Genomic DNA, 20,813 nt, shown 5'->3' with positions numbered 1-20,813 from the left:
GGAAGGGCACGCTCACATTTGAACTAGAGTAAACCCACCGTCGGTTAGTTACCTAGCAACATGGCAGCACGGTAACGACAAACTTGATTGCATGCGATGCTCATCACATACCTGAACCCGATGCTGCTGCTCCACGCCTGGCTCCACCTGGCAGTGGCACCACCTAGCTCCACCGCTCAGCAAAGCAAAGTGCACCTGGCCTTCTCCCGCGTCCTGGGGTCACTCTGTTCCCGACGCAACGCGGCTGCTTTCAGCGAGAGACGGCCGCCGACTCGACGAGGTCAGGACACGGTGCCATCAACGAGACGAACGCATCGAAACTCAGCGACCGGTTTCCTTTACGTCGCCGGTTGTCTGGCCCTTGGGCGGAGGGAAGGGCTGCGGGTACGACATGTATGGATGACACGGAAAGAAACATCACCAGCTCCGGATCGTGTCACATGACACATCAATCGCAGTTTCGACCCGTGTTTTTACGAAATCTGTCCACATCCTCGCGCCAAAGAACCGCACGCTGGATCTCCTCAAACGACAGTAAAAGGCCAAAGTAGCGACGTTAAACGTGAAACAAATGTCCGGGAATGTCCGAGCTACTCTCGCAGGAGTTGGCGGTAGTGAGTTCAGTCCAGCTGCTGTCGGCACAGTCCTCAGAACCGGGAGGAAAGAAAACCAAACAGTTGAAGAGCGACCATCGTAAGTTGTCCCTCCCAGTGTCCGAGCCACTGCAAGACTTCACAGTCCTCCTTTCAGGCACGACACACAATACTGTCAAGGGAACCCAATTGAACCACGTTTCCGGTACGATTTTCAAAATAAAGGTCAACAATTGCATGCAATCCATCTATCTATGTTGAATTATAGATATAAAAGGCTCATTCGAAACATAATAATAAAGTTTCGGATTATACGCATGAGTGTAATCATAAGAATCAGCAGCACAAACGTATTTAGTATTTTAGTATGAAGAATTAGTCACTTCATGTTCAGTGTTAGTCTTTCTTTCTACAGATTTTACCAAATGTAGGCTAGCACAAGTTGAAATGAGCAGTTCTGATCGCGGGGCGTCCCCTGTTGGCACTGGAGTGTATGGCCTGAACCAGAATCACAAGTGGTTACGCACTTCTGCTGGCAATGGCAACATTATTGGATGTAAAACTGCAACGGTGCATTCATAGAAGTCGTGTTACACTCCTGCGAACAAGCAGACGTTATAGGCTGGCATGTAGTGATAGAGAATCCTAACCCAACTTACTTCACCTAAATAACTATTATCTTGTTCATGTATTGAGGCACATCTGCTTTGCATTGTGCATGAATTGTCCTCATCTTGCTTAGTAAAGTGGGACAGTTAAAGAAAATATAGTTCTCATATTGGTCGGCCATGTCACCTCTTTATAAATGTCCTGATATAGTTTATAATTAAATATACATCATATTGTATCATTTGACTGTAAATCGAATATCTGGCAGCAATACTTATCTGCATTAATTTTGCATACAATTTAAAATATACAACCATTTTGTGGTGGACAACACAAATTGACAGATTGTGAAGATGTCTATTTCTGTTTGAAAAAAAATGAATCTATAAGACTGATTTCTTACATCTGCTGTAGGTATTAGAAAGGTGACTATATTGCAAAATACACCTAAATTAAATAGTTATTTTTTAGTGTGCCAAAATAAGGGTCAGTTCGAATGTGAACTACATATACCATTCAAGTGATTAGAAATGCACCTCTCCCTCCCGCAATGTGATCACAGGTCATCGGAGAGAGTGTCCTTTCCATACTTTCCTGATTTACTAATTAGTCATTCTCAAGAGATACATTATTGTCGAGAGAGAGAGCAGGAAGCACAATCCATTTGTTCTAGCCATGTTAAACTATTTTGTAATAAATGTATTTAAAGCATTAAATGGGTATCGTTATTGAATCTTTTCAAGAATCCTTCAGAAACTATACAAGACTGTTCTCCTTCTGCAAGTATTTGGCACTACAGTGATGGATGTCAAATAATGGAAACAATGAAGCTGAAATGTAGACGACAGCATTAGATTCAACATCAATGTTTTTGTATGTCGGAGGGGAAATCCTAATCATTGTCCTCTTATGATATAATAGCTTGTGCAACTCTTTTGATATACAAGTTGGGTACATGTGGCAGAATAACTATAGGACAGGTTCAAATGTGGGGTGACGAGACACCATGATGACCGACATGTCCTGGATTCATCTGAACGGACTTATGATCAATTCGAGACCGCCTTGTCCCATCATTGCTCTCCGCTTGAGTAGATCTGATCAGCTGAGTAGCTCAGAGATTCCTGTTCCATTCATGAATGTTTCATGACTTGTTTGTATACCTCATGGTTGATTACTTGTAAACTTGTTGCTGTAATAGGACAAGCAACCATGCTACTTTTGATTTAAAACAAGGTAACGGAACATTAATTTCCACCACAGTGTGCAGTGTAAAACAATAAAAACATAACGTTTTGTGTTGTGTGGGGTGACAAAAAAAACAAAAACAGGTAAAGTGGTCATTAATCAATAACTATTGGAGCCATCACAAATTTGTTTTGACACGTCAAAATGTCTTCTTTGAAAAAGACATATCAGTGGAGATCAACAACATCAATCATATCTTATATAGGTTGATGTCAACACTAAATCAGCATCAGTTACATCCCCTTTTTGATACTCGGGATAAAGTTGAGATTATAAAACGACAACCAAAGAAAATTAAAGAGTCGGGTAAAAGTAACAATTTATGAGATTTATTTTATGCTAGATATGTGCAAAAATAAGTTCTCAAACAATGTGGGAGAGGATGGGACAAAGACAAAGTGGCTGTGTCAAACAATAGAGCTCAATATAACAAAAATAGGCCTGGCTAATACCTCCAAAAAACCAAAACAAAAAGATGGCTTTACATTGTTTCTTAAAATAGCTTCACCACAACAAATAAAAGGTGTGGCACTGGCAATCCTGAGATACTAAGACAAAGTTAAGTGTCACCCAACTCGCACTGTCCTCAACCTCCCAGGAACCACACGTAACAATTTAACAACAACAACAGGCAGAAAACTAAAATGAAAAGTAAACTCCTTATTGTATTTAAAACTTTATTTTACCAGGTTAACCATTTATGCTGGCAATAATATATATATATATTAACAAACAGTAACACCTTTATATAATTTAAGTAAGTTATCCTGCTAAAGCAGTAACCCATCCAGAGACTATAACCAGATTTATTCTTTGAACACTGTCTTCATCATCGACAAGCAACACTTAGAAATTGGGGCACCTTTGAGGTCATGTGAAATTCACAAACTATATAATCTACCACATTGCCAATAGAAATGTATATCTTTCCTCATTAAATTTACAGCTATATGTCAATAAATAACTTGAATGAATTTGAATATCCAAGTCACATAAAGAAATAGAACAAGCGTTACGTTTTCTTCACACCTGATGATCATTTGATAATTATCCTTCACGGCAATCAGGCACCGAACATACAAAACATTGAACAAAAGACTTAGTTAAGCAAGTCATTTTAACATGGCCCTGTTAACTTTCATTTATATCTCCCACAAATAACCACCATTCACGCAGAATCATGCTTTTCAAACACCCAGCAGAAAGCTCAAACCTTAAAAGTCGACCGTCAGCGTTTAAAAACATGATTGCCGTTTCCTACCTGCTGGGGGGTTGTTCAGTGAACCGACACGCGGTGGCGGCAGAGGGTCCACGCGGACCTTATTTTCTGGCCACGAAGAAAAATACGACTACTGCCGATTGGATGACTGTTTACGGAAACGACGAAAAAGATAAGACAGAACAAAAACAGTCGTGAACACACGTTGACGTGACCGTGAAACGCACGGGAACATGACATAGCCGACCGTAAGTCTTAACTCCTGCACGCACAGCAGGTTTGGGTCATATTATGTATAATCAATGTTTGGTAACACACGTGCTGTGTCCCTCTTTATATTCTCACTTCAATAGATGTTGAGGCTTTCCCCGTTCATCCGCTGTATGGACAGTATGTCTAGTCGGGTCATCTGGGGAGCTCCTCGCAGTGTTCCTATCCTGCTGAGGCCGCTCCCGCCTGGACTGACGTGTGTTTTGGCAGCCGGCAAAAAGGACACGATATACTTCCCAGTCCTGAACGAGGACGAGCTTCAAGAGCAGTTTGTGAGAGGATCTGGACCCGGAGGACAGGCCACCAACAAAACCAGCAACTGTGTGGTACTCAAGCACATCCCCAGTGGGACTGTTGTGAAGGTTAATCCTGTTTTTAAACCCATCTCTGCGTAACTGTCAACACTGATATCTATTGCTCCACGTGTTATTGATATTTTATTTATAGTTATTATGTTGGTTGAATTGCTTAACCATGGCAACCTCGGTTAACAAATTAGTCTCACCTTGACATCCATAGCTGTGCTGATGCTTTTAATCATATTACATGATCTTCAGCCACGGTTGTCATCGGAATCTAGATGTTGAAATTAAAGGACTTGTTGTCCAGGTTGGCTTAGAAGTTAAGATTCATTGGGTTTTTATTTTATTTATTTGGTTATTGCTAACAATGTTAATGTATTGTATTGTATCATCTCCCCCTGCAGTGCCATCAAACCAGATCTGTGGATATAAATCGAAAGCGTGCTCGGGAAATCATGCAAGTGAAACTTGATGTTTTTTATAAAGGCGAACTCAGTGAAGTTCTTGTTAAAAAAAAAGAGTCTGAGCTGAGGAAACAAGAGAAGAGGAGGAAGGCAAATGAGACACTAGAAAGAAAAAGACTCTTTCGAGAAACTCTGGCTGCAAACGCCAAACCTGGAAATGACACAGTTTGAAGGATAATTAATTCATTAATACTTGAGAGGTTCTATATGTGTTTATGCCAAGACAGATTGGATAACTAAACCTGGAAGTGTGTAGTGTCAACAGTTGTATATCCAATAATCCTCGTTTTTGTATAGCATCTTTCATGCAAAGTTACAGGACAACAAGAGAAAGATGCAGACTGGAGAATAAAATGAGAAGAGAAAAGAACAAAATAGAATAACAAATGTTGGCGAATGCATAAAGATGTTCTCCAAAGAAAAATAACATTTAATTGTGAAATACAGTATCGATTAAAGTTGCAAAATACCACCTTTTTTTACCTGTAGGTTTTATTTGTCTTGGATACATAATTCTTCAATATTATCATTTGATGACATCATTTCCCCTCACTCGTTTCCTGTGAGTTGTTGTTGTAGTCACAATTCTGAATGTATTCATACACTAAAGCCTTTCCTTCTGGCTCATTTAATATTGAAAACACATAAACAATAAAAGTCAACAATTTTGAACGATCATTTCGTTGCATAACATTGACCAGAAGTTATTGCTGGATATTCGCAACACCTCTGACCCTGGACACAAACTGCTCGAGTCCCTTCCCTCTAGCAAGAGGCTGCTGTCCATCAGGACCAAGAGCTCACATCACAAGAATAGTTTTTTTCCAGCTGCAGTTGGGTTCATCAACAAAGCCCAGGGAACTGACCTGGACTCTTACATTCCCAGGAAAATTTCCTTCAACACCGTTGTCCATCTTTTCTTATAACACATTAACACATTTGTCACTTTTATTGTATAATATACACTTTAAATTATTATTAACCAATAACATAGGCTATAGGCTGATATTTACACAACTGGAGTATTCTCACAAATGTTTACTTTTTACTCTCACACAAACATTATTCAAATAGCCCTTGTGGTAGAGTAAGTACACCCTTTTTCAGTTTGGCTATGTTTTTTTCGAGCAAAAGCCTAAGAAGATGCTGGGGTTACAAAGGTTAAGGACTGTGAACCATAGAACAGTTTCTTCCCGAGAGCCATCAGGCTGCTAAATGGACATTGACACACTATCGACACTTTTGCACTCGACACTTTTGCACTCGTCACTTTACATACACTGTCACTTTCAGCCTTGTACTTACACTTTTTATTGCACTACCTGCTTTCACTACCTGCTACTCCCATTTGTCTGTAGTTTAGTTTATTATATGTTACTATATGTGTGTTATATGTATATATGTTAGTATTATGTTCAGAGTACTTAATGTACAGAGTGTATGTCATGTTATGTTATATTATGTTATGCTATGGTAGTTGTTGTGTGGTGCCTTGTCATAAGAATTTCAGTGCCCAGTCTGACCCTGTGTCATTCTGTGCATCTGACAATAAAAGACTTGTAACTTGTATGGATGGGACACATGTACCAAGCCAGACTTTGTTGACCGGCTGTGCGACGTCATAGCTGCAGCCAATGAGAGAACTGCCTTCATACTTGTGCCCCGCCCACCTCGACAGATAAGCCAATGAGAGGGGAAGAACAGTTTTTAAATGGACTACACACTCGATGTAATCGCAGCGTAGTGGTCTGATGTTCGTCGTTGCAGAAGCAGGGACTTAATCAAAGCGAGGAGCCCATGGGCGCAGGGACATTAAATAAAATCCCCGTCCTCTCATTTTATTCTGGGAACTGACATGGCAAAAGGTAAACTTCCTAATGTGTTGTCGTTTCCGCATGTGTTGCATGTCACACAGTATGTTTACAGTATGTTTAGTGAAGCTAACGCTAGCTAGCTCAAATAGAGAACACACTTTTAAAATGCATACTCAAAGTAGTTGTAATTGTACTCGCCGTCGTGTAGGTGAGACAGTTGTGCTCACATGTATGTCTGTTTTTAAAGGGAAGAAAGTTGTGCTGAGAACCGACAAAAAGCCCGAGGACACTGTTGAACAGAAAGTCGCCTCGCGGAAGGAGACAAAGGAAAACAAACCTGCAAGTAACAAGGTTAGTTTTCTTGTTTTAGTTTTATGCATTTGTGTTTGAAAAATACAGAAAGAAACTGACTTGTATTGTTTGTGGCCACATTCTGTGTTAACCCACAACCCGAAAGATGGCGATACTGCCGCTGGGGTCCTGCCTCCGTGTTACGTTGTGCTAAAAATAGCCCAGAATTAAGCCTTGCAGGCAAACCGTACCCCGGTGATTAACCAAGAGGAAGGTGTCTGTGTAGAAAGAAAGAGCACACACATGTACACTACCGTTCAAAAGTTTGGGGTCACTTAGAAATGTCCTTATTTTTCAAAGAAAAGCATTGTTTTTTTCAATGATGATAACATTAAATTAATCAGAAATACACTCTATACATTGTTAATGTGGTAAATGACTATTCTAGGTGGAAACGTCTTGTTTTTAATGAAATATCTCCATAGGTGTATAGAGGCCCATTTCCATCAACTATCACTCCAGTGTTCTAATGGTACATTGTGTTTGCTAATCGCCTTAGAAGACTAATATCTGATTAGAAAACCCTTCTGTAATTATGTTAGCACAGCTGTAAACTGTTTTGCTGATGAGAGAAGCTATACAACTGGCCTTCCTTTGCGCTAGTTGATTATCTGGAGCATCACATTTCATGTGAAATTCGCCAGTCTATTCTTGTTCTTAGAAATGAAGGCTATTCCATGCGAGAAATTGCAAAGAAACTGAAAATGTCCTACAACGGTGTGTACTACTCCCTTCAGAGAACAGCACAAACGGGCTCTAACCAGAGCAGAAAGAGAAGTGGGAGGCCCCGGTGCACAACTCAGCAAGAAGACAAGTACATTAGAGTATTTAGTTTGAGAAATAGACGCCTCACAGGTCCTCAACTGGCAGCTTCTTTAAATGGCACCCGCAAAACGCCAGTGTCAACGTCGACAGTGAAGAGGCGACTCCGGGATGCTGGCCTTCTAGGCAGAGTGGCAAAGAAAAAGCCATATCTGAGACTGGCCAATAAAAAGAAAAGATTGGAATGGGCAAAAGAACACAGGCATTGGACAGAGGAAGATTGGAAAAAGGTGTTATGGACAGATGAATCCAAGTTTGAGGTGTTTGGATCACACAGAAGAACATTTGTGAGACGCAGAACAGGTGAAAAGATGCTGGAAGAGCGCCTGACACCATCTGTCAAGCATGGTGGAGGTAATGTGATGGTCTGGGGCTGCTTTGGTGCTGGTAAAGTGGGAGATTTGTGCCAGGTCAAAGGGATTTTAAATAAGGAAGGCTATCACTCCATTTTGCAACGCCATGCCATACCCTGTGAGAAGTGCTTGATTGGAGCCAATTTCCTCCAACAGGACAATGACCCAAAGCACACCTCCACATTGTGCAAGAACTATTTAGGGAAGAAGCAGGCAGCTGGTATGCTGTCTGTAATGGAGTGGCCAGCACAGTCACCAGATCTCAACCCCATTGAGCTGTTGTGGGAGCAGCTTGACCGTATGGTCCGCAAGAAGTGCCCATCAAGCCAATCCAACTTGTGGCAGGTGCTTCAGGAAGCGTGGGGTGACATTTCAACAGATTACCTCAACAAATTAACAGCTAGAATGCCAAAGGTCTGCAATGCTGTAATTGCTGCAAAAGGAGCATTCTTTGACGAAAGCAAAGTTTGAAGAAAAAAATTAATACTTCAAATACAAATCATTATTTCTAACCTTGTCAATGTCTTGACTATATTTTCTATACATTTTGCAACTCATTTGATAAATAAAAGTGAGTTTTCATGGAAAACACAAAATTGTCTGGGTGACTCCAAACTTTTGAACGGTAGTGTACACACTGTCACCAGAGACTAACATTGCCCAAGGTTGATTTCTAATGAGCTATAAGCATTTGGAATGAACAACTATGCATGCATTTACATCTGGTACTGGTTAAGTATCAGAATCCTAATGCATTAACAATGCAATACAATCCTACTATTTTTTTACAGTTTGGCATGCAGAGTGGGGAAGTCTTCATCAGCAGGCAATCTGTTTATTTTGTTTCCTCACATGCATGTTAGTTATGGTAGCGCACATAAAGGCATTGCATACAATCAACAGCAGCTACATGGTTCATAACACAGCCTCATGAGAAAGGACATCTCGTGTAATGCCTCTTGTCTGATTTAAGTGACCTCATTTCTATATAAGTCCTCAGTTGAATTCAAGTTCTAAAAAAAAAATTCCCCCGTGTAAATAATAATCATTTCTGCAGGATTCTGTAGGTACAGTGCAGTCCATTTTACAAAGTCTACAGAGTCCAAGAAAACCTAGATCTCCTTTGAGCGACAATTCAAGCATGCTAATCCAGGAGGGAAATGAATCTGATGCAACGAATGCACTCTCATCACAATGTAAAAAAGGTGAGTCCCTAATTAACGTTTAAAAGCTTTTGAATCAATTAATCTGGAATGTGGTTGTTTGGTTATTTCCATTTCATGTGATTTATTTTCTGTGAGCCACCCCTAAGTTACAGTATGTTCAGCAAATCCATGAGTACCACAGAAACATTTCCTGTGCATGTGCATGGTAACGGTGTTCACTGACTTATCTTATGACACAATTTAACAGATTTTTTTTTTTAAAGGAACTTCACCATATTGATTTAAAGCAAAGTGTTTAGGGCAGTTGTCACTTTCAGTCTTTGTTTCTTACTCTAGACATACCCAATGACATAAAATCTGAGCGTTGTGAGTCCAAGGAGCAGAAGCCTGAAACCGCTTGTCACGGTCATGGGATCAGAAAACAATCCACTGACCACCTTGAGCCAAAAGAGTCGCCCATGCACACAAGTGCAAAGTCTGCAGTAGACAACAAAGTTCCAGACAAACCTCGGAGTAGGACTGGTCGCAAACTCGGAGCAAAAAAGTAAGCACAGAAAAAAAAGCCAGTATCATATAATAATAAAAAAGACATGGGCGCTTCACAGATATTTGCACAATCAAACTGCCAATACTTTCATAATGTCTCTTCTTTTCAGAACGGAGAGCAAAGCTCCCCAAAACAGAAAGGTCACAGACTATTATCCTATCAGACGAAGTAACAGAAAAACAAAGACAGAGTTAAAGGTGTGTGAGAAAAATATTTTGTTATAATGAGTTACTTTTTTTATGATGGTTTCTATTATGCAACTCTATATCGCTACCCATAACAGAAAGTTTGACTTTGACACAATTACTCAAATTGTCAACAGAGTGAAGAACACGGACACATTGATGACCTGATAAAGAATGACATTGAAGAGGGAATGCAGGTAACATGTGTGGTTGTAATGAACGTGTTTGATACATTCCACCACGTATGTTGATTTTGTTATTTTGATGTCTGTTTCTCACAGTTCTCCCATTTCTGCACTTTAACTGATGATGATGGCTGTAAATAGTATTCCGTTTAGTAGCAATATAATTCATTGGCTATCTTTACTGGCTTATATATTTTACCGTTAATGTTTTGTGTGCAGATCAGTCATTTTTGTGACTCATTAAAAATGTTCTCCTGAACATAATCATTGTTATTTAGCCAGTCAGTAATGTATGCTTAGTTTGAGGGGGAAATCACAAGCTACAATGTTAAAACATTAATATATTTTTTTAACTAGTAGTAGAGCAACCCCTGCACCATGGCTAACTCTCTTATTTTACACTTTGCTGCTTTTGAATGTCAATAGATCAAAACGATAGAAGGAAAAGGAAGAGGGATATTTGCTTCCAAGATCTTCAAAAAGGGAGAGTTTGTTGTGGAGTACCATGGAGACCTACTGGAACTAGCTGAGGCCAAAATAAGAGAGTCCCACTACATTCAGGATCCCCTAAAGGGCTGTTACATGTACTACTTCCAGTATCAATCCAAAACGTACTGGTAAGTCCAAACATCATTGCCTTCAAATAAGATTGACACGTTTCACACTTAAATCATTTTAATTGGTCAAGTTTGGTTGAATGACATCCATCTCTCTCTCTCCCCATGCTTTCGATTTACCGTTGCGAGCTTTCAATAAAGCAGGCTCTTTACAATCATAAAGAAATTTCATGGAATTAATAAAATTATACTTCCATGTTTGGAGAAGTTTAAAAAAACTAAACTTTGGAAAAGTCACGCAACAATTTTATTTATATATATATAAGAAAATTCCTGTATAGATTTGGTGCGGTTCAGATTGACTGAGGAAATAAATATTATGAAAACAATGAAACAATACTTTAATGTTTGGGCAGATGAGTTGAAGTTAAGTTCTCTGCTTAGGGTCACATCGTGTTGTTGTTTTTCACATGTGCAGAGATGTTTCAGAGAATGTATGAACATGTAAATAGTCAAGAAGATTTGGTCTGTCTCAGGAAATACATTATTCTAATAAGCAGTCTCATAGTAAAGACATTTCATAATTGTCATTAAGATTGCAAAAGGCTCTAAATAATAAATTAAAATTTGATTTTTTTTTTTTGGATGCCGGTCTTGTGTTTAAGTGACAATTTAATATTTAATTTATTGACGCTTCACAGTGTGGATGCTACAGAGGAGACGAGCCGTCTCGGCCGGCTGATCAACCACAGTAAAACTGGAAACTGTCAAACTCGTCTTCACGCCATCGAGGGAACGCCTCATCTCATCCTGGTGGCTTCCAGAGACATCGCCGCAGAGGAAGAGCTGCTGTATGACTACGGGGATCGAAGTAAAGCCTCAGTCTTGGCTCACCCGTGGCTCAAATATTGAATCCGCGACCACAGGTGTTCATAATTCAGATGAATTGGTGCTCTCTTCTGTCCGGCTCAGTTTAATGTAAAAGGAGCTGCAGATGAACAGTTTACAAAAGGCTTTTTTAATTAAGTATAACGCATTTTAAACGAGTGCGATCAATTCAAGAGTGTATTTTTGCAAGGTTTTTTCTTTTTTAATCTAATCGTAGCAGATTGATGCTAGTCTGAAAGGTATTTCTCCAGATGAGTAGAGTTTCACATTGTCTATTGTAAATTATTACTTTTGCTGTAAATTAAGGAATAAAACACTGAGTTTTCATTCCAGAAGACGATATGGTTAATGTTGAAAACTATAGGACATATTTATGGAATATGCTTTTCTAAGATTATACACACCACTTATTAATTGACGGTGTGGAAACGGATGTATAGATAACATGCAACAGAGGTCCTCGGCTAGAAGGGAGCATAACATGTTGTGAATGAACTTTAATATTTAGGCTAGCGGTGCTCCTGGGTGTCATATTTAGATCCATCTCACGGCACAACTGAAGATAAAGCTACTTTCTCTAATTGAGATGAAAAGACTGGACAATAAATTGCTGACAAAATGTTGTGACTGGCCTTTCAGCTGCTTTTCTGTTGTGCAGACCTACAGTGGCTTCAAGAACAATGTCAATAGTACCTTTAGAACTGTGCAACGTTTCGCGTGGACTCGTGGCTTTATTGGATTAAAGACACAATCTTATTTTGTCTACTTTGATTTGAGATGAGAACTTGTATCATCGATAAAATATATTTTTTAAATACATTTTTAAGTCTGACTTCATTTCGAGTGAATGCGTTCAACATAATCTCCAATACTATTGAGATAATACTTTCCAGTTTCAATTCATATCTTCACCAAACTTTCAACATTATATATATTTCTACTACATCCCTTAAGATAAACAATTTGTTTAAAATTACCAGTACAGAATACAGTGCTTGTTAAACTGACAAGCAGACAGGGTAAAAAAGAATTAATATAAAAGTGGTTAATTAAGTGTACCGGCAACTCCCGTTTTTCTTCTATAGTCAGTTCCTAGAGATTGTTCTTATTTTCGCCTGAATGAAAACCTATGAAGAGAAAAAGGTAAAGAGTTAAGCTACATTGATGGCTGCAGCAGTTTGGCCGACACACTGCAGGTTTCTGACGTCTCGTTCAGCGCTCACTAAAACGTCCGAAGCATCAGCGTGAATTCATTTGGTCACAAGCGCATCACTAGGAGACAGGAGGCGGCTGTGTGAACAATCTCCCGGCTTGCTTACCCCAACGTCATGTGGCTGCCGATTACGTTTTACTTGAAACCTTTACAACCGAAGTTTAAAAATAAAAAAATTAATGTTACTTTGCGCTTCTTCTTTCAAGTGACTTATTTGTGGCCTGCATATTACTATTCCTGTATCCTGTGGGTTTCTTTTCTCCGCTGACACTCGGACACTACAACTGCATGTCGGTGTGCAACGACAATGACCACGTTTGTTCTACTCACAGTTTAGCTATGGTGCTCTTCTCCTCTTTTGAATCATTTATTATGTCTGGCGGGTGACCCGAGGGTGTCTGTGTCCCCAGATCCACCTCCACCATGGCTGGCTCAGCTTGTGGCAGAATCCCACTGCAGAAGAAAGTAGTTTTCTGGTCACTGAGAATGTTTTAATGCGAAGGTGTTGTACATCAGAAAACACTAAAAATAAATCTACACGATCAAATTGAAGCTATCAATGAGATTAATCTCTTTCCCTACTAAACTACATCAAAAAGATGAAGAAAGCAATGGAGGCTAATGTCAGCGTTATAACATCAGCACAGGCCATTTCGACTCCTGATTTCTATATAACTGCGGTCCTGATATTGTTGCGGTTTATTTCAGGATCACATTTTTCAAATTAACAACATATACAAATAATATACAAGTGTTTATGAAAACCAGTTGATTACAAATATGTCATGTCTGTATATATACACAGTCTCTGTATTAATAATGTCAGATATGGATGTGATAATACAGGAAAATAGAGTCCATTAAACACATTATCAGTATCACTTTATGAGTGCTAGATGAGTATGAATATTGTCTGTAGGTCGACAGACGGTTTCAAAAGCCTTTCATTCTCATTTTTATTTTGTTATCAGCCTTAAACAATAATAAGTGGTAGCATTTATATTTCACATAGGAGTTTCCACTTAAAACAACTTAATGAGCACACATCGTATGCAGCACGACACAACAGCCCTGCAGACAGCTTATAATGTTCCGTTTAGTTGTCAGTGAGAGAGGATTTGTTTTATCTATGTGGTCGTTTTTAAAGCTGTAGTTAGTGGTGTTGTTGTGTTGTTACACTAAAGTAAAGTGTCTCTCATGCTGTGCATGTAGTAGATGTAGGTGGACACATTATATGAAATATGCACTTTTAGAAAAGAGGTGACATGATATAAGATGTATTGAAAACAATCACAACACTTTAAATCCCATCATAGAGTGGACTCGACCTTTTGTACAGCTGGAGCTCCTCCTGAGCCACTATGAGCTGAGCTTTGAGCTGGTTCCTCGCCTGCAGAACCTCCTTCAGCTCCTGCATGGTGAAGCGCGGCCTGTTGGGGTCCGTGAGGTCCACCAGCAGCTGATTCGGACCCGCTGTTTGCTTTAGAGACGAGGAAAGCATCTCTCAACGTCCACTTCGCGCCTGACAAAGAGCTTCAGCCGACCGTCGCCGACATGCAGCCCGTAACACTCACCGTGCCCAGCCCGGAGGAGCTCTCCTGGACGACCCGGTCCAGTTCGCTCTTCAAGTTGTCCCGCTCCATCCTCAGCTCCTCCAGGGACAAGTTGTACTTATTCACCAAAGTCTCGAACATTTCCAACACGCGGACTATTCTGAACTGTAAGTCCGACACTTCTTCGCCTTTGCTGCTTATTTTCAATAAATCTCGTCCGATCACATACGAGATGTCGTACACGTCCTCCACCGTGAGCTCGAACGCGTCCTTCTCGAAAGCCTGAGCCGGCGACGACTCTTCTGCAAACTCCATGACGGAACAATACGAGTCCAAAATAAGACGAAGTCAAGTTAACTCTCCTCTGCTATCAACTATTTACAAGGCTGTAAAATATGTATTTCTTTCTTTTTGCCTTGTGTTGAACACGTTTAATGGCAGAAGGTAAAACTTCCAGAGCAGCAGCTCTTCCTCCATCGGCCCTCCACCAATGGCGTGACTCTCTGGAGAGGAGGGCAAAGTATCCTAGCGACAGGTAGACACAAAGATCGTATATAGATGCAGATGACTCCATCCGGGTCCTTCTCTCACGTTACAGAAACGCAGGTAATGAAGGAAGTTTAGGTTATAGCGCTTAGTTTTTTCTTATCTCAGTATCAGGTAGAAAAGCACGTGATTTTTTATTTTGTTATATAGGCCTACCACAATAAATGTTGCTTTGATGTTATACTTCTTATTGTTTTATTACATTACGTACTTTATGTCAGTACAAACACCAAGTATCATTAATTCTCATATATACAGTGTTGATCTGGTGTACATTGTTTACATTGCTTACGTTGCTGCCAGTTATCACAAGATTATGTTGAACTTTGAGTTCTGGTGCTCTCGTATAGTTAATTATAATTAATTTTATATTCCTCTAATAATTGTTGACTTTCTCAATTTATCAGTACATTTTCCTGAATTTCTTCTCCAGGATTCAATACAGGAATATTTGTATCTATCGTCTATCATTTTTTACTTATTAAAATGAAATGACCAGGGAAAGATTATTGCCTCCACAAAAGGACAGAAACAACCTACATCTAGCACAATAACATTAAAAAGATGAAAAATTGAGGTCTCCATCGTGGAATATGCCTACTATGAACTATTCATACACTCTGTCATATTCATTGAATGTATTTTAACTCTAAATCTGTCCTTCTGTACACATGACATCTATTGCACCTGTCCATCCTGGAGAGGGATCCTCCTCTGTTGCTCTCCTGAAGGTTTCTTCCCTTTTTTCCCCCTGAAGGGTTATTTGGGAGTTTTTCCTGATCCGATGTGAGGTTTTGGGGCAGGGATGTCTATGTGTACAGATTGTAAAGCACTCCGAGACAGATTTGTAATTTGTGAAATTGGGCTATACAAATAAACTGAATTGAATTGAAAAATAAAATTATAATACTTTATTTTGGAGAAGCATTATTTTCCAGATGCAACGCAGCACATATTTGCTGTTAGGGCATGCTTTTACTCATATGTAACTATTATTGTAATAGGTACTGTTTTACCAGTGTGATTGCACTGGTGTAAACTACAGAATGTGGTGCCACAATGTAGTGCTGCAGTAGACAGTAACAACCTCTTTTTTAAATATGTCGATGGACAACCGTTGTTGAGAGAAATAAACTGGTGTAGACACAGAGTAGAAAAAATAAGAGCAATAATTTAAACAAATATCATTTATACAAAGAAAAGTCTTCTGATTGGCAACAATGTAGGGTCATCTGCAATCAAACCGGCTGCCACCATCGGCATTATGGCAGTGAAGATCCTGTACAGAGATGACAGTCAAGATAAGGACAGAGGTATATTTAGAAAAAAACACACAACAAGTATCAGAAGGGTTGTGATCTCTAATGGTTATTATATGTTTTGTGACCCTCAATGAACCACAGTGACACTCGCTATTGAAACCTCACATAATAGAAAAACAAGCACTATTTGTTTTACAGACTCCTGTTAAGAAAGTTTCTCTGATGGCATTTGTACACATTGTGATGATAAATTACACCAATGGAGTGCCACAAGAAAACAATACAACAGGGCGGAGAAATAATGGCCCTCTTGACAAATACAAGGGTAAAGCTTCGTAAAAGAAGAAAAGTGTGCAAAAGTTAACTCATTCCTACTCACAAGCGTCTAATTCCCGATTCGGCCTGATCAGTGGAATTGGAGCATGGTGGAGGAGACGGAGGACAAACCATGAAGCTGATGTCGTCCTCAAACTCCTCCCTGAAAGAGACACAAGAGGTAATTGTTAACTTTTGCATCAGAGTCATGTCTTCATTTTGGAAACAAGACATACCTCTTGTAAAATGCTAGCTCCTCCTGTAGCAAGAACACTTGGGCCTTGAGTTCGTTCTTCTCCTGCAGGACGTCCCGCAGCTCCTGCAGGGTGAAGCCAGGTTTGTCTGAGTCCTGCTCCGGGCTGTCTGTGTCTCGCTCTGAGTCTGTATCATCTGACACCTTCTGCAGTCAAAACATACTGTACATTCAGCTTCTCTCGAGCAGGAGGGGCACTCTGTAAATACTTCTGCCAACTGCAGAGTGTAATTCCTGTCAACAATTGAAAGAATTAAGCAACACAACAATGAAATAAGAGGAACACTGAAGTTGATGATGTACACAAACAGATTAAAAAACATTCGAAAAATATTTAGCAAATGTTTCATGGGATAGGAAATGTATCCAACATACGTGTAAGGCCTTAAGGACACACCAGCGTGACAGTATTGATGTTTTTATGTAAATAGTGTGGGCATTCACGATAACCACAGTCAGACTGTGTACAGCGGGGAGTTGAACAGGTTTTTACCAGTGACAACGTTGTTGTGTCTTCGTCTTTGTCACCCTCTTCCTCATTATTTCCTCGTTGTGATGACCTTGGGAGAAGTGAAGGACTCTTGTCACACTCAAAGCAGTTTGCCAGGAAGCCAGGATCCCCTCCGCATTCCACCCACACTGAATTTGGTTTGATGGAGTTAGATGGCGAGGACTGGAACACAAAAGATCCACTTCAAACCTGATTTCAAACTAATGTTGTTGATGGTTTCCAGCCGGCTGAAGATAAGCCCTTTATCTTACCAACTTCTGTGGCAATGTAGGTGGTGACATCCCAGATCTGGTAAGAGAGGTTTCTTCAATATCAGTGACCTCTTTCTCCAGTTGCCATCCCTGGAGCTCCTTTCTCAGCCGTGTGACCTCCAGCTGCAGAGCGACCAGCTCCTGCTGCCGCGCCTGGGCTGCAGCTTCCAGCTCAGCCCTCTGCTGGATCAGTGCCTTGCCCTGAGCCTCCATCACTCCCGCCCTGTGACGAAGATCTTGGTTGATTCTAATCAGCCGATGCTGCTGGGTCTGGAACTGTAGTTGAGGAAATGTATATTGTGACTTCTCAACATCTGGCCCATGGAGCTACATTGTAAACTAATGTAAAGAGTTCGTCAGGTGCCAGCAGATGTGCTGTATATGGTCTGAATGCTCACCGCTTCAATATCCTCGTTTTTTTGTGTCAGCTCATGGTCTTGAGCCCGGTTTTCATCCCTCTGCTTATCTACCAAGTCTTTCAGCTTCTTCATCACCTGCTTTTCTTTCTCTGACATTCCTTTGAACATCAAAAAGAAACACGTAAAAAAAGTTGCAACATCAATGCAATCAAACTTTAATTTTCTTACTTAACCATTTATTTCTTAGCATCCACTTATAATATTAAATTCAATGTGCAATGCGTCTGGCAGGCGACTCAAAAATCTAAATACAAGCAAAACATTAAAAAGAGTTTCAGAATAGATACTTTTTAAAATTATACTAACACATGACAATGAAAATCTAATTTAATGCAATCTTTCAAGTCAAACTCTCAGTGAGATGGATTGCATTATCTCAAACACATTTCAGGAATCTGCAAATTGATTGTCACACTGCACCAAAATAAAGTTTAACTAATGGTTGACTGGAATGGTAGTAAATAAATATATTAAAGCATATACTACACACTATTGTTGCATCACCTGCCATGACACATTGCTTGTATGTGAAAATATACATGGCAATAAAAAGGTTCTGATTCTGATTAATGCATTTCGAGACAAATAGCGTCAGTAATCAGAGTGATCATATCAGACAGGACCCATTCGTTTGGATGAGCATGTTTATAAGCACTTTGGGCACTGAGGCCGTGACAGTAAGTGTAGCTGCAGCCACCATGAAAGTCTCACACAGGAGCAACATATTCTGGTCTGCTTTAAATAGTATCCATTACAAGCTCCTGCCTGCCTCTCTTCACAGCTCCACTTTTCATCTCAACATGCAAGCATGCAACAAATACTGTGGGATTACATGTGACAACATCAGAGGGTGATTATGTGTGGCGTACTGAAGATGGTTAATCAGCGCAACACAAATCTGCAGTGAGCACACATTGGTAACATAAATCCAATCTGTACTGGAACTCTCAGCCAAGACTAAACTAATTTAGTATCTAGAGTCATCACAAGATACTGTACAACATGACATGCATGGAAAGACTTCCAACAGCAACAGACAACAGATGTCTGTGTTGTGGCTATGTATAGCTACATTAACTCATGCATTGAACTCATTGGGTTGAGTTTGCAGCCGACTGTCACTGAAAGAATCCAAATAATATTGGGAACACTTAATTCTTTAAATTCCATTGGGGGAAAAACTGTATCAACTGTGGATTGGTCCAGACCTGCCTGATACCCGATCTTCTTAATAATGTCGATACTGGCATAGATACTATAGTGCAAGTGAGATGTTTGTAGCTGCAGGAGTCGATACATTCAAAGCGGTTTTAAGAAATCTTAATGTACAAATTTATCCGCCGGGTTGATGACTCCGAAAATGAGATCATCATGTTTTTAGCAAATATAAAATTCAGCACTACACGCTACCAGTCCCAGCTGTGGAGACACTGGTACAGCTGCCTATTTATAAAGCATGTGTAGTTCTTTGTTTGATTTTTACTTGTGGTTTTAGATGTATTTTATTATATTTTAATGTTTTGTACTATCTGGACCTTGAGTCTGTAATAAAAGTGTTATTGATACTAATCTGGCGTATCGGATTGGTCCCTATCACAATATAATTTGAAAATGAAATATTGCATTCCCACCCGGAAAGCATGATGATGAGGTATGTTTAAAAAGAAAAACTTGTTCTTATCCCATATCTGATCTTAGTTGAAACCTCCCAAACCCCATCCGTCAAACCCCGGTTGAGAGTCGATGCTGCAGACAACCCACCCTCAGGTTTCTGCAGGTCTTCCTCTGTGACGGGGAGCTCTTTGAGCGAGAGGCTCACTAGCAGCCTCTTGTTCTCTGCTTGAAGCTGGGTGATTTGAGAGAGCAGGTCCTGGACTTCTCCTCGCCACGCATCCTCCACCAGCTCCAATTCCTGAGCATAAGGGATGAAGAAAATATATAAATAACACAAAACATCAACGCTGTCAAGTGTCTGCACAAAGTGGTATTTAATGAAACGTGCCATTATATCTGGCTGAACATGAGGAGAAAGTCTAACACTTTACTTCACATTTAGCTGCCTTCTAAATCGCTTAGTTTTCTTGTGATCACACTATTTGAGTTTATTGAAAGTGTGCTGGTGATGTAAATGTAGTAATGTGTAGTGTAAATTATACCATGAATTAATTAATTACTCCCTAATCATTGTGACAGGATAGTAATTAAGTAGTAGTGTGTAGGAAATGTATTACAACTACACTAATCTGATGCAATAGTATCATTTAATCATATAGTAATAAAACATATAGTCTCTAAATTATCTGGGACTATCATACACCCACCCACCCACACGCGCTCACACACACCTTCTGGTGCTTCTTCTCCTGCGCGATACGGTTGCTCCGCTCTTGCCGCAGCGTATCCAGCTCCCTCCGCAACTCCTCGGCCTCCTGTCCGGCGGCTCCGCTGCTCACCAGGGCCTCCAGCAGCTCCAGGACGCGCACTACTTTGGGCACCACCCCGACCAGAGACTCGCACCCGAACCTTTCGATGACCCACTCAAACTCCTGTCCGAGTCCCGCCGCTATGTCGTACACGTCCATGACGGTCAGCTGCGCAGCGGGTCTGTCCAGCGCGGACATTACGCAGGTTTCCATGTCTGCCCTCTGCTTTATTTACACCTCCGACATTCAACATGTCGGTCTGTCCTCTGACACTCCGAGTGGACTCACATGTTGCTGTAGACAAACAAACTCCTTTACACAAACTAGCCGAAGCGTGTGCGGACGAAGAGAAACCCTGTTGCAGTTTGTTGACACTAGTAAACTATTTGCAGACTTCTGAGGCAGTGCGTTACTTTTGATGCTGCGTTCACTGACCCTCGTACAGGTCAGTGAACGTATATTCAGTGACATGTACCCAAGTCGTCTTGTTGTAG

At 40.3% G+C, this 20,813-nt stretch overlaps 5 protein-coding genes across 14 annotated transcripts in view; 2 read left to right on the top strand and 3 right to left on the bottom strand.

Moving 5' to 3' along the window:
• The window catches only part of LOC130196293 (membrane-associated phosphatidylinositol transfer protein 2), a 38,719-nt gene extending 37,989 nt beyond the window's left edge, over positions 1-730 (bottom strand). For all 6 annotated transcript variants that reach the window (XM_056418285.1, XM_056418283.1, XM_056418288.1 and 3 more), the window contains exon 1: positions 112-730. The gene's annotated coding sequence lies outside the window, so the exon portion shown is untranslated. The remainder of the gene's footprint in view (positions 1-111) is intronic.
• A 2,135-nt stretch (positions 731-2,865) lies between these two features.
• Positions 2,866-5,182, top strand: mtrfr (mitochondrial translation release factor in rescue). Its single transcript, XM_056418304.1, has 3 exons — positions 2,866-3,917; positions 4,023-4,301; positions 4,646-5,182. The coding sequence occupies exons 2-3, from the start codon at positions 4,023-4,025 to the stop codon at positions 4,874-4,876; spliced, it is 510 nt and encodes a 169-aa protein (XP_056274279.1). The 5' UTR covers positions 2,866-3,917; the 3' UTR covers positions 4,877-5,182.
• An 84-nt stretch (positions 5,183-5,266) lies between these two features.
• kmt5ab (lysine methyltransferase 5Ab) lies at positions 5,267-12,329 on the top strand. Of its 4 annotated transcripts, XM_056418296.1 has the most exons (8): positions 5,267-6,570; positions 6,767-6,870; positions 9,103-9,250; positions 9,548-9,755; positions 9,868-9,955; positions 10,081-10,140; positions 10,555-10,745; positions 11,387-12,329. In XM_056418296.1, the coding sequence occupies exons 1-8, from the start codon at positions 6,561-6,563 to the stop codon at positions 11,595-11,597; spliced, it is 1,020 nt and encodes a 339-aa protein (XP_056274271.1). In that variant the 5' UTR covers positions 5,267-6,560; the 3' UTR covers positions 11,598-12,329. The 4 variants fall into 4 exon arrangements, with proteins under 4 accessions (XP_056274271.1, XP_056274270.1, XP_056274272.1 ...); XM_056418295.1 differs by having other exon boundaries at positions 5,267-6,870; XM_056418297.1 differs by having other exon boundaries at positions 5,267-6,870; positions 8,837-9,250.
• On the bottom strand, positions 12,281-15,019 carry rilpl2 (Rab interacting lysosomal protein-like 2). The gene is made up of 4 exons (XM_056418303.1): positions 14,361-15,019; positions 14,115-14,266; positions 13,117-13,239; positions 12,281-12,700 (listed from the first exon to the last, which is right to left on the bottom strand). The coding sequence occupies exons 1-4, from the start codon at positions 14,652-14,654 to the stop codon at positions 12,679-12,681; spliced, it is 591 nt and encodes a 196-aa protein (XP_056274278.1). The 5' UTR covers positions 14,655-15,019; the 3' UTR covers positions 12,281-12,678.
• A 1,038-nt stretch (positions 15,020-16,057) lies between these two features.
• Positions 16,058-20,721, bottom strand: LOC130196296 (RILP-like protein 1). 2 transcript variants are annotated; one of them, XM_056418299.1, is made up of 8 exons: positions 20,242-20,721; positions 19,658-19,808; positions 17,876-17,994; positions 17,478-17,753; positions 17,209-17,388; positions 16,699-16,859; positions 16,527-16,625; positions 16,058-16,164 (listed from the first exon to the last, which is right to left on the bottom strand). In XM_056418299.1, the coding sequence occupies exons 1-8, from the start codon at positions 20,530-20,532 to the stop codon at positions 16,074-16,076; spliced, it is 1,368 nt and encodes a 455-aa protein (XP_056274274.1). In that variant the 5' UTR covers positions 20,533-20,721; the 3' UTR covers positions 16,058-16,073. The 2 variants fall into 2 exon arrangements, with proteins under 2 accessions (XP_056274274.1, XP_056274273.1); XM_056418298.1 differs by having other exon boundaries at positions 16,699-16,862; positions 20,242-20,719.
• Positions 20,722-20,813: the final 92 nt, after the last annotated feature.

This window comes from Pseudoliparis swirei, chromosome 7 (assembly GCF_029220125.1).
Source record: "Pseudoliparis swirei isolate HS2019 ecotype Mariana Trench chromosome 7, NWPU_hadal_v1, whole genome shotgun sequence".
Classification (NCBI taxonomy): domain Eukaryota; kingdom Metazoa; phylum Chordata; class Actinopteri; order Perciformes; family Liparidae; genus Pseudoliparis; species Pseudoliparis swirei.
The sequence above is the reverse complement of the archived record's forward strand: the minus strand, read 5'-3'. Positions and strand labels throughout refer to the sequence as shown.